The sequence below is a fragment of the Globicephala melas genome, chromosome 12 (genome assembly GCF_963455315.2).
Source record: "Globicephala melas chromosome 12, mGloMel1.2, whole genome shotgun sequence".
NCBI lineage: Eukaryota > Metazoa > Chordata > Mammalia > Artiodactyla > Delphinidae > Globicephala > Globicephala melas.
In genome coordinates, this window is record NC_083325.1 from 9,928,986 (window position 1) to 9,941,745 (window position 12,760).

At 45.2% G+C, this 12,760-nt stretch overlaps 1 protein-coding gene across 2 annotated transcripts in view; it reads right to left on the reverse strand.

Annotated features, from left to right (window-relative positions):
- Positions 1 to 10,478, reverse strand: part of NCAPH (non-SMC condensin I complex subunit H) — a 35,798-nt gene extending 25,320 nt beyond the window's left edge. Inside the window, exons 1-6 of one of the 2 annotated variants that reach the window (XM_060309805.1) lie at positions 10,423 to 10,478; positions 4,364 to 4,583; positions 4,131 to 4,221; positions 3,338 to 3,430; positions 2,877 to 3,015; positions 2,276 to 2,400 (exon numbers count right to left, since the gene is read on the reverse strand). In XM_060309805.1, the coding sequence (XP_060165788.1) occupies positions 2,276 to 2,400; positions 2,877 to 3,015; positions 3,338 to 3,430; positions 4,131 to 4,221; positions 4,364 to 4,583; positions 10,423 to 10,441 (687 nt within the window). In that variant the 5' untranslated portion in view covers positions 10,442 to 10,478. Of the gene's footprint in view, positions 1 to 2,275; positions 2,401 to 2,876; positions 3,016 to 3,337; positions 3,431 to 4,130; positions 4,222 to 4,363; positions 4,608 to 10,422 lie in introns of both variants that reach the window. The other variant, XM_030838946.2, reaches the window with a different exon arrangement.
- Positions 10,479 to 12,760: the final 2,282 nt, after the last annotated feature.

Genomic DNA, 12,760 nt, shown 5'->3' on the forward strand with positions numbered 1-12,760 from the left:
GGCAAGATAGAGGTAGGGGATTAAGAGGTACAAATTACTATGTATAAAATAAATAAGCTACAAGAATATATTGTACAGCACAGGGAATAGAGCCAATATTTTATAACTTTAAATGAAGTATAATCTATAAAAATTTTGAATCACTGTGTTGTACACCTGAAACTAATATAACATTGTAAATAAATTACACCTCAAAAATAATTTTTAAAAATTAAAAAAAGAATATACTGTGCAAATATTCCCATGTCAATAAATACTACAACATCATTCTTTAAAAAATCAAAAACAAAAAGACTCAGGACCTTACTTTCCCTTGCCATTCCATTACTCTGCCCCAATTTATAGCAAAACTCTTCTAAAAAACTGCCTCCCCCCCCCAAAAAAAAAAACTGCCTCCCTTCTCATTTATTTCCCCCTGCCCAATTCATTTTGAAAAATTTCAAACCTACAAGAATGTTGAAATAGTAATATGAATCTCTGTGTAACTTTTACCTAGATTTCCCAACAGGTAACATTTTTCACATTTGCTTTCTCCCTGTACCCTTTCTCCCTGTACTCCCATATTTGTAAAGCAAATATGAAAAATGTTACCTGGTGGGAACAGGTAACAGGTAACATGGCTCTATTCCCTGTGCTGTACAATATATTCTTGTAGCTTATTTATTTTATACATAGTAACTTCCAACCTTCTTGGAAGTAGATATTGCAAGACTTTGCCTCTCTGGCAGTTATTAAGCTATTGCCACTCAGCTCCAAACCTACCTTCTATACTTTGCTCTGTGATGCTGAGTTGGAGACCACACTTCAGCTGTGCCAGCAGCTCCCTATTGGGCTCCACCAAAAGGGGGCACTAGAGGGAGATGGCAAGGCTGGAGGAAGGAGAAGGGACAGGCTTCTTTCTGCAGGATTCCTGTTCCTGGGAGTGTCACCCAGCAGTGATTCACCAACCCAGCAGCAGCAGGTCCTACCTGGGCAGTAGCTGAATTTAACTTGTACTTTTTCCTTATACCCACAGAACCAACCGCGCCGGGTGCCAATAAGAGACACCAGCACCAGTGGGCATTCCCTCCTCAGAAGTCTGGGTCCTGGGCCCCTAAGCCCCTCCTCCAAACTCAGGGACACCAGCATCAGCCAAGCAGCACCCCTTCCTTGGAGGTCTGAGCTGCAGCTCCCCAGGGCCCCTTCGCCAAGCTCACCATGGCCTCAGGCTGCCATATTTGACGTGGCTGACCACTCCATCCTCCCTAAAACACTCATTTCAATACCACATTCTCCTGGCCTTCCCCCACCTACTGGACATTGCTTATTCAGCTCTCTGAACTGTTAAGACAGGGGTATCCGGGCCCAGTCCTTTTTCCACATACACTTATTCCCTTGGTGATCAATTCCAGTCTCGTGACCTTAATTACTAAGGTAAGAGAAAGAAAGAGAAAGGTAAGAGAAAGAAATAATCTAGTCCATCGTTGGTGGGATGCAAGTAAGAGAAAGAAATAATCTAGTCCATCATTGGTGGGAGAGTAGGTTGGTATAACCTTTTTGTGAGGGCAATGGAAATTTCATGTCTCAGAATTTTCTTACAAATATACTCCCAGAAGAATGCAAACAGGTACAAGAATGTTCACTGAAATTGTTTTTTTTTTTTTGAAATTGTTTTTAATAGCAAAAATTTTTTTAAATTGTAGCAACATCTGTTTGCTTTAAATTAACTGCTAATTTATAGAGGCCTCTGGTACCATTCCTTTAAGCAGATTCCTCAGGATTTGCTAAATCATGTAAGGTTGTTTAGAGCATGGACTCTGGAGCCAGACCACTTAGTTTCAAATCCCAGTTTACTTACTAATTACGTCATCTTGGACAAGTTACTCCACAGCCCTGAACCTCAATTACCTCTTCATAAAATGTAGCAAGGATGTTGTAAGGACAGAATGGGTTAACACAGGACACGGGCCTTGGGCAGCACGGTGTGCCTGGTAGACACACAATAAATGTTAGCTGTCATCACCACCGCTGCATGTACTACAGAAGAAAATTAATATTTTAATCAATTGGTTTTCTCAGTAATTTGCCATCTCGTTCTACTCAATCATTCTGAAATATTGAGGGAAAAGCAGGGACCTACCCCTGTCAGTCTTCGCTGTAAAGCTAAAGGATGACAATGCAGAGACACCAGTTGAATATTTTACTCCCTGGAGGCCTGAACAAGCACATAGCAGCAAGTTTCTGCCACTGAGCCTCTGAATTAGTCAGAGACTACACTGGGCACACAGTTTCTCACCTCACACTTTCGATCTGCTTCGGAGACGTTGAGGTTGTTTATATTCGGCTCGATGGTTTTGTACAAGTGCTTCTTCCTTGGCTTTGGAGCCTTCTTGGTTGTTCCTGTTTCGGTTGCACTTCCATCTACAAGGAGTAAGACCGTGCACTGCAGGGGCTGCTTTGGAGCACGTAACTGAACTTATCAATTCAAGTTCTTCAAAACTTAGAGAGTGATCGTAATTAAAACACATGCCATCCCCTCAAAGCAGCAGGCACGTCTAATCCGCAGCTTAGGGAGAAACCAAACTACTAGACTAAGTATTTGGTTTCTGATACAAGTCAATTTCCAAAGACTCCCCAAATCAGAAGCTCCCTAGTTGGTGATGTTTACTCAATCTTGTCTAAATAAAATCTAAAAGCTTTTATAAGGTCCTTCTCTTTTCCAAAGAAAAACATATCTAGTGTTTGAGTATCTTCTCAAATATAATTCTGAAAACATCCATGTCTTCAACAGAATGAGAGAAGTGATTTCTTGTGACTTCATTTCAGTATGTTACTCAAATAACTACCTGCAACACCCTTTAAAAAAGCCCCTTACATCCAGATCCCAACCCATGTACCTGCACCATGGCCCTCTTCTTCTTCCGGAGATGGTGCATCCTTGCCCAGCCCACCAAGGACTCTGTATACATCAGCATGGACGGCATCTACGCGCACAGCATAGATCTTGGTGCTGGCATCCAGAGTGCCAGCAGCCACCTAGTCAAACAAGCAGAGCTGTATTCATGGTGATCATAAAGAAGGAGCAGCTGAACGGCAAAACAAAGCAATCTGCATAAAATATGTACTTGCCTTTAAGAAAAGAATGAAAAAGATTCCCCTAACACAGGGAATAAAAAAAAACGTAACAGATATTTTCTCTACATTTCATCAGTTAAGGAAAGAAAGTAAAGTAGCTAATAAAATGTCTTAAACAAGGAAGGCTCTCATGTATTTGTAGAATTCAATTATTGTGCTATGCTAAGGATTAGCAATCACTAGCATTAATTCAGATGCAAGAGAAGGTGAACATCCTTCTTACTTTAAAGTTGGTCGGTTCGGCATCTTTCTGTTTAAGAATCTCTGACATGAAATCAATCAAGTGCAAGCCAAAAGCATTCTTGGTGGTGATTTTCTGAAAACAGAAAGTTTTAGAAAGGTTTGTTATTTATAGCCTATGCTCACATAAATAATGCTACCCTGTCATGGGAAGCTGAACTTTTAAACAGGAATATCCCACATCTCAACACAGATATCCATTCCCACAAACATCTGGTGATACAGCTAAATCCATGTGTGTACTTCCTCATTCTCAAGGTCTGGAGTGACAGCACACAATTCCTGAGTGTTCCTGTGTGCAGGTCCTCTTCTAAGCACTGACACAGAGGGGCTCAGTGACCCTCAGAACGACTCTCAGGCAAGGACTATTCTCATTCCCATTTTACAGAGGAGGACCACCCTGCAGCACAGTGGCTGAGTGACCTGCCAAGGCCACGCAGCTTTGTAAGTGACAGGATTCCAACTCAGGCTACATCTAGGGCTCACAATTAGCCCACAACCCTACTATCTATCTACTATCTAGCTCCAGAACTGCACTATTAACCCCTAGGGTGCTGCCTCGTGACACACCGCAGGGGGCAGGCAACTTGTCAGAGGGACACCAAAGGTCTGTAAGAAACAGTAAAACCACATTGAAAACACCAGCACTGAGAAGAGTCACTAGAGAATAAAAGTGCACAATCACTGATCATGCATTCTCTACAGAATCAAGAAGACTAGATCTCCTCTCTGATCAAGCTGCAAAATCGTCACTGCTTAAACCGGCAGATACTCACGTTTTCAGCAGACAGTTTGATACAGGTGGAGTAATGCTCAGTAATCTGCGTGTTTGTAAACTTAGGAATCGTAGCTGAAACATCAACATTCCTAAAGGAAAGAAAAAAAAACAACTCTGGCAAGGATCAACGACACTGGATCTTTTCAAAATCCAGACCCAGAATCCACAAGGTATTGTGGTAATGCAAACCCACGTAACCCACCACAACAAGGCAGCCCAGCGCCCACTCACCTACTGGAGGGGGAGGCCAGCAAATGAGGCGAGTCTGTGCTGAACTGCAGGTCAAAGACCCTGGAGCGCCTCCGCTGCAGCCGCTCCTTCTCGTCGTCATTCTGAGGAAAGTCTTCAAGGACTGGGGTGCCAGGAGTATTGAGAGGGGCCTTCCTGGGCAGGGCCATGGAGAACACGTGCTCTGAGGGTGAGGAGGTGCTGTGGTCGCATTCACGGGTCCCTGAAGGAGAGTTCTTCATTGTGGCTGACAGCAGTGGAACAAAACACTTGCTCAGGAAACCTTAAGCAGGACATTTCCTACGTCTAAACAGGGGCTGGGACCTGTCCCAGGGTGGAAGTTCACAGCACATTTCCCACCAAGATCTTTTCCAACTCTAATATTCTATGGCTAGAACCTCTGTAGTTCAGGTTTCTTGGGGGGTGATGGGTTTCTGATGCTTCCTGCCAATCTGGACAAATATCAACTACGCAGCTACTGTAAACCTAAAGCACTATATGGGATATAACAGTGGTAAGAAAAAGTCGCTGCCTCTGATCAGCTCACAAACCAGCAGAACAACAGATATATATAACCGTGATGACAGGCAAGAGAGAAAAGATAAGATGCTGACATAAGGGTGAGGGATGGGCTATCATGTCAGACAGACTAGGTTCTAATCCCAGCAGGGAGACAGAATAAGCAACACAAATTTGTAAACTAAATCGAATATTCCAAAGAACTGCCCACAGATTACTTGCTAACTGCAAAGGGAAAAATGTCTTTTACAACGAAAGATCTAGCAGTAACCACGTTAACCAAACAATCAGATGTAGCCTCTCTAAAAATGAGACAACTTGAAACTTACTCATCTCCTTACGGGACAAAATATGAAATTCAGAGCATCATCCGTAAAATACTTTGCCAAATATGCTTAACCTAAATTTAACCAAGACTTTAAATCTAACTTCCAGTTTATAAGAAATATAAGGGCTAGAGAACAAGTTAAATGATATCAGAAACAAACATTTAGACAATTCCAGAATATGGGACAGTTAGCTCTTAAAAATTCAATGTCAAAAAAAAGAAAAAAAAAGTAGGGGATTCTTCTTGAGCAAAAGAAACCAAAGAGTCATACAAACCAAAAATAATCTCTGAACTTTCAGCCAATCCTTGGTCAAACAAAAAAATTAACTATAAACAACATTTTGGGGATAAACAGCGAAATCTGGAATATAGTCTGGATATCAGGGAACATTAGGGAATTGATTTTTATTTTCTTAGGTGTGATAATGATATAATGGTATGTAGAAGAATATCTTTACTTTTGGAAGATGCATAGGAAACAACTTAGGGGTGATATGACATGGTGTGTGCAACTTTCAAATGAATCAGCCAAAACAGTGTGTGTGTGTGTGTGTGTGTGTGTGTGTGTGTGTGTGTGTGTGTGTGTGTGTGTGTGTGTGTGTGAGTGAGTGATAGAGAGGAAAAATATGGCAAAATGTTAACAATTGGGTTTAAGTTGTGAGTGTGAGGCTATTTAAGTCTTTCAACGTCCCTGTATGTTTGAACACTTTCATAATAAGAAGTTAGGAAATGGATGGCATGTTAGATGGAGATAAAAGCCATTGGGAGAGCTTCCCTGGTGGCGCAGTGGTTGAGAGTCCGCCTGCCGATGCAGGGGACACAGGTTCGTGCCCTGGTACAGGAAGATCCCACATGCCGCGGAGCGGCTGGGCGCGTGAGCCATGGCTGCTGAGCCTGCGTGTCCAGAGCCTGTGCTCCACAGCGGGAGAGGCCACAACAGTGAGTGGCCCGCGTACAGTCTCCAGCTTCCTTGAGCCTCAGGCACTGCCTCCTCCTCTTTGCCACTCCCTTGTTCATTTCCTGTCTTTCCTTCTTTCTCCTGCCCCTGAATAAATGTATGCTCTAAATTCTATTCTTCTTTGGCACTCATATCACCTCAACTGACTAAAAAAAAAAAAAAAAAAAAAAACTTCCAACAAACAGAAGTCCAGGACTAGATGGTTTCACAGGCAAATTCTATCAAACATTTAGAGAAGAGTTAGCACCTCTCCTTCTCAAACTATTCCAAAAAACTGCAGAGGAAGGAACACTCCCAAGCTCATTCTGAGAGGCCACCATCACCCTGATACCAAACCAGAACTCAGCCATAAAAAAGAATGAAATAATGGCATTTGCAGTGACATGGATGGACCTAGAGATTGTCATAATGAGTGAAGTAAGTCATACAGAGAAAGACAAATATATGATATTGCTTATATGTGGAATCTAAAAATATGGTACAAATGAACCTACTTACAGAACAGAAATAGTCACAGATGTAGAAAACAAATTTATGGTTACCAAGGGGGAAATGTGGGCGGGAGGGATAAACTGGGCGATTGGGAATGACATATACACACTACTATATATAAAACAGATAACTAATAAGAACCTACTGTACAGCACAGGGAACTCTACTCAACACTCTGTAATGACCTATATAGGAACAGAATCTAAAAAAGAGTGGATATATGTATATGTATAACTGATTCACTTTGCTGTACAGCAGAAACTAACACAACATTGTAAATCAACTATACTACAATAAAATTTAGTTTAAAAAATGTTTAAAAATCATATCCACAAAGTCCCTTTTACCATGTAAAACAACATACTCACAGGTTCCAGATATCTTTGAGAGGGCCGTTATTCACAGAGATCATGCAGAAGAAAGGGTAAAAGTTGCTGAACAATGTACTCAAGCAGGTAAAGGGGCTGCCTTGCTGAGAGCATAGAGTCCATCCACAGCGAAAGGAAGGAAGACTGAGAACACAGGCAAAGACGCAGGTAGGGGAGAAGGTGCACTGGTGGACTTGCGGATATCTTTTTTTTTTTTTTTTTGCGGTACGCGGGCCTCTCACTGTTGTGGCCCATGTGAGCGTCCATGGCTCACGGGCCCAGCCGCTCCGCGGCATGTGGGATCCTCCCGGACCGGGGCACGAACCCGTGTCCCCTGCATTGGCAGGCGGACTCCCAACCGCTGCGCCACCAGGGAAGCCCGCGGATATCTTTTGATTGCTTTTATTTTCTTAGTAAAATAGGAAGCCGCTAGGGACTTCCCTGGCGGTCCAGTGGGTAAGACTCCACGCTCCCAATGCAGGGGGCCAGAGTTTGATACCTGGACAGGGAACTAGATCCCTCATGCATGCCACGACTAAGAAGTCCACATGCCGCAACTAAGACCCGGAGCAACCAAAACAAATAAATAAATAAATATTCTTTTAAAAATGAAAGGAAGCAGCTAAAAACCAAAAACTCAGCAGGTAAGGGTGAAGGCTGGGGAGGAGGTACTGGAGATTTCAGGAGAGAAAGGAAGATACGAAATCATCTAAAAGGAGAGTGGATGAACCAGGGAATACAGCATGAATGCTGGGCAGCTTTAGGGTCCCCTTGAGACCACTGGGTGCAAGCAGAGTAGGCAGAGTTGGGATTAACCAGAGTTGTGATTTTGTCAAGCAAGTGTAAGGAGGCAAGAAGAGGGCAAGGGGTTTTGGGCATATGAAAGGGAGTGATTACACCAAATGACCCCTGAATGTAAGCTAAGTAAGGAGGGAACAAGGGCAGAGAGGTGAGACAGTGAAAAGTAGAAGAATACAGGTCTGCTGGGTCAAAGGATTGTTGGAGTCGGGGAACAAGAGGGAGTAAGCTGGAAAGACAGGAGTGATTGAGAGGCAGGGTGCACTGAGATGACAGAGTGGTGCAGCGACAAGGTCTAGGGTGTGACCACGGTGGTGAGTGGCTATGGCCTATGAGAGTAGGCCAAGAAACAAGATCCTTGGAAGGCACAGATGAAGGAACTGAGAGACATGGGGGGAGAGTTTCCAGATTTAAGAATCAGAAGGCTTGGCTTCAAACTCCAGCTCCTTCACTTACTAACTGGAGAAATTTTAAGTAAATGCTCTAAGGCTTTGCTTCTTTATCCTCCAAAGGAGAATAAGAATGTATATCTCAGCTGGTTCAGAATTGGTGATATGAAAAAAATATGCATAATATAACACACATTTTATAGGAACACATTAAAAATAGTGACACACAACAAACACTACAAGTTTGCCCATGTAAGGGGAAGGGAAAGAATGAAGAGTGGGGATAAAAGAGAATTAAAAATACAAGAACAACTTCACATGTTTCCCTGATAGCTTCCCACAAGCTAAAGAGTATGATTAACATAACTCTCAGCTGAGGTCAAAACAAACAAAAAAGAAGAAAGTAAAAATAGGAAGGAGGCAAGGGACATTTTTAGAGACTGAATCAAGAGGACTTGTGACTACTTGAATGTGGGCACTGCAACCAATGTAAGGAAGGGAGATGGACCTTGGGACAAGAGAAAAACAAATAGAAAGCACTAAAGGAGGAATTTGTCTAAGAGGGGAACTCAAAATGGGAATTAGAAGCACGCCTTATTTCTCAGAATTGTCTTTCCCTGATTTCTCTCCTTCCCTTTACATTCCCTCCCCATTTCTCTCCTTCCCTTCCCATTATACATTCATTCATTCAGCAGATGGTTACTGAACTCAAAAACACTTTCGGTATCCATTTCCTCAACTCCTACTCATTTTTCAACCCCTCTGATCTGGCTCCCACGCCCACCACCACAGCTTCATGTTGCCAAAACCAATCGTCACTTTTTGGGCTTCATCCCTCTTGAGAGTCAGCAGCACTTGAAACAGTTGACAACACTCTGCTTCTTGAAACACTCTTGGCTTCTACAACACCACTCTTTCCTGAGTTTTTCTAGCTCTTCCTTCTCTAACCAGCTTCTAAATGTTGGTCCCAAGTATTTTCTCTACAGGGTCTTCCTAGTGTTCTCACCTGTTCCCATGTTTCTGCCATCTATATGATGATGATGACCAAATTTACTTCTCAGTCCACAGGCCACTTCCCTGAGCAGCCCATATCACTGCCCTGAGTGTCAAGCTCTTATCCACGTGATTACTGACCCTTTCACCTGACTCAGGTAAGTCACTTACCACGTCCAAAATGTAACTAAATTTCCAAACCTCTTACCAAGACCTACAAAGGCCCTGACTACCTGCCCGACCTCACTCACTGTTCAGTTACAAAATCCTGGTCCTCGCCCATGTCAGTCTCTTTCTCTTTTGCCTGTTTTTTGTACTGGCTCCTTCTTGCCTGAACACGTTCCCCAGAATCTGCTTAAAGATCTTGCCTGACTCCCTAATCTAAAGGGACCTTCCCCCGACTCTGCTTTTCTCAATCTGAGTACTCAGCCTCATCTGTAATTATTTCGTTTCCTGTCTGCCTCCCGAACTAAAACACATGCTCTAAGAGGGTGGGATCTTATCTGTTTTGTTCTTTGCTATATCTATGCATCTGACAAAAGTTCTGGCCCGGGGCTTCCCTGGTGGCGCAGTGGTGGAGAGTCCGCCTGCCGATGCAGGGGACAGGGTTCGTGCCCCGGTCCGGGAGGATCCCACATGCCGCGGAGCGGCTGGGCCCGTGAGCCATGGCCGCTGAGCCAGCGCGTCCGGAGCCTGTGCTCCGCAACGGGAGAGACCACAACAGTGAGAGGCCCGCGTACCGCAAAAAAAAAAAAAAAAAAAAAAAAAAAAAAAGGTTCTGGCCCGAAGGGGGCCCTCAATACTAGTTGAATGAATGTAAAAATAAATACATGCGTATTAAGCATACAGCAGTAACCACAATACTTCCATGGCCCTGAACTAACGTGCATTCCAGGAAAACCTCCTTTTAAAGGAAGAGACACCGCGCAAAATGTAGGAACCCAGAGAGTAAGGCGTCCCACATCCGGCTCACAGCGGCAAGAGCGGCGCGGGCCGAAGCCGCGTCCTGATTGGCCGAACGCACCCGCCCGCCCACCCTGCGCCGGCCCTCCTCTCCCCCAGCCCGCCTGCCTCTACTTCAGCCGGCGGAGAACAAGGCCAACGACAAGGCCGAGAATAGCCGCTCTTCCGGCTCAGGCCAGCCCGCCAGCCCCGCCACCCGGAGCACCTCTTCGCACCGGGCCCTTCCCGCCCGCCTCCCACCCACTCAGCCTCACCGAGCCAGGGAGGTCCCATCTTGTCCTCCGCGTCTCCAGAGTTGGTTTTAAATCGCCCGCCGAGACGCCTGAGCGTAATAACGGCCGTGATGACGCCACCGTGGGCGGGGCCAGAGGCGCGCCTGCGCAGACCGCCTTGGTCCTTCCTCCGCGCGAAAAGGGTCGTGACGCGCCGCGTGGAAGTGAGACGGCCGGGATTGAGCGCTCCGAGCTCGGGTGCTGGGGGTGGACTGTAATGGATCCATGGACGCCCCCGCCACCTCCCCGGAAATAGTATGAAAACTCCCTCCTTTCGAGCGCTAGACGCAGAACTGGGCGCTAGGACCCACCCAGCGTGGAGCGGAGCGGGCAAGGGCTCTACTTTCACGTAATTTACATACTAATCGGGGAGGCAGGTGACTGAGGAAACAAAGGTTGATTTTCCTAACGCGACCTGTGCTATAAGGGCAGCAAAACACTAGGAGGTAGAAAGTGATGATGGGGTGTGGGATGGAGGTGAGAGGTAGCCGACACCGGAATGAGGAAAGAACAGATGCAAAATGTGTGTACATTTTTTTTTTAATGAAGACCATCGTTTTTATTGATTCTTGCGAAAAGATTCCCGGATATCTTCCTCCCTTTCAAAAAAAATAAGGTTAAGGTCGGAAGTGAGACGAGTGTAATGTGCCACCCATCTGTTCATTCTGCTTCATCTCATCCCAAGAACTGTATTACAGGAGAAAAAGAACTGTATTACAGGGCGATTCCCCCAAATATCCCTCGAACATCCTATAATGTCTTAACACACGTATGGCATTTTATACAGTGCTTCTTCTCCAAGGTGCTGTTGGCATTCAGGGTGAAACAACGCTTGGCCTGTGGGACTCCTGCTCAGCGTCCCTGACACGATTTTCTCGCTAAATGCCAACGGTGCCCCTCAATCGTTTTGGCAACCAAAGAAGTACCACCTTGTTGAAAACGACTTTTTAAGCCTATTTATTTTTTGCACCAAGTTGTTCTCCCAGTGACCACCTTCAAATCTTTAGTGTAAGGCAGTGTGGGATAGAAGAAAGAAAACAAGTTTACCCAGGAACCCAAATCAGCACCCAGGGGTCATCCTGGACGCCTCCCTCTCCCTCACTCTTCACACACAATCCATTGCTGAGCTCTTTTTACTTCCTAAAAATCTCTTCTATCCCGCATCTCTTTTCATCCATATTTCCTTCTCGCTGGTCTGCAGCAGCCCCAAACCTGCTCTGACCCGCTTCTCCTTGGGCCCAGGGTGGTGGTTGCTAAGTACAAAACCGACCTGTCGCTTCCTCCCAAAGTCCAAAATGCTTCAAAGGTGCCATTGCTCAGGGAGATTCTAAAATGATCTACAAGGCCCTCCTGGGCCTGGTCCCCACAGCCTTTCCAGCCTCACTTTGCACCTTGCCTCCATTTTCTCCTTGCCCTCCAGTCACTGGGCCTCCTTTCACGGTGCCAGCTCTCACCACGGGGCCTCTGCATGTGCCACGTCTTCTACGTAGGATCCTCTCCATCCTCATCTTCACCCGGTTAACTCCTGTCAGATTTCAGCTCATATCACTTCCTCAGGGAGGCCTTCCCTGATAGGCTCAAGTGTCCTTACTGGAGGCTTTAGTGGAACTTGTCACCCTTGTTTTTTTTGTTAATTTTCACTGGAGTATAGTTGATTTACAATGTTGTGTGAGTTTCAGGTGTACAGTAAAGTGAATCAGTTATACATATATCCACTTTTTTTAGATTCTTTTCCCATATAGGTAACCTTTTACATCTGCTGGGGTGACTATTTCATATCTGTCTCCTGTATAGACTGTCAGCCCCATGAGGACAAAGCGTGTCTTTGCTCACCATTGTTTTCCCAGGGCCTGATGCTAGCCCCGGATACAGCAAGTGCTTAAATATGTATTGAATGAGCAAAGTTCGAAGAAAAGTTTAATCCTGGATTGGGCGTCTTAACCTCTCTGGGCCCCATTTTCTTCTCTATTTATAAAACAGTGATGATAATACCCCCCCCACCCCCGCACTGGGCTTTGAACTGGCTTGGAACTCTTAGCAGAGGAAGGCTCCTAGGAGACCCATCAGCCATTGGCTGCGGTGTGAAGCTGTCTGGTGGTTGTAGTGGAGCCTCCTGAGCTGAGTGCCTGGGACTCGGTGTGCAGTGCCAACTGCACCCCGTGCATTTCTGTAGGCCAGGCCCGCCTGGTGCAGGCAGGTCTTTCACCTCCCGTTCTGAATGTCTTCTTTGTCTGCGGGGATTAGGACTCCTAGGCGGGTGCCAAGAGATCCGTTCAACACTGGTATCAGTGGCCTGCAAAGCTCAACTCTTCTGTCCACA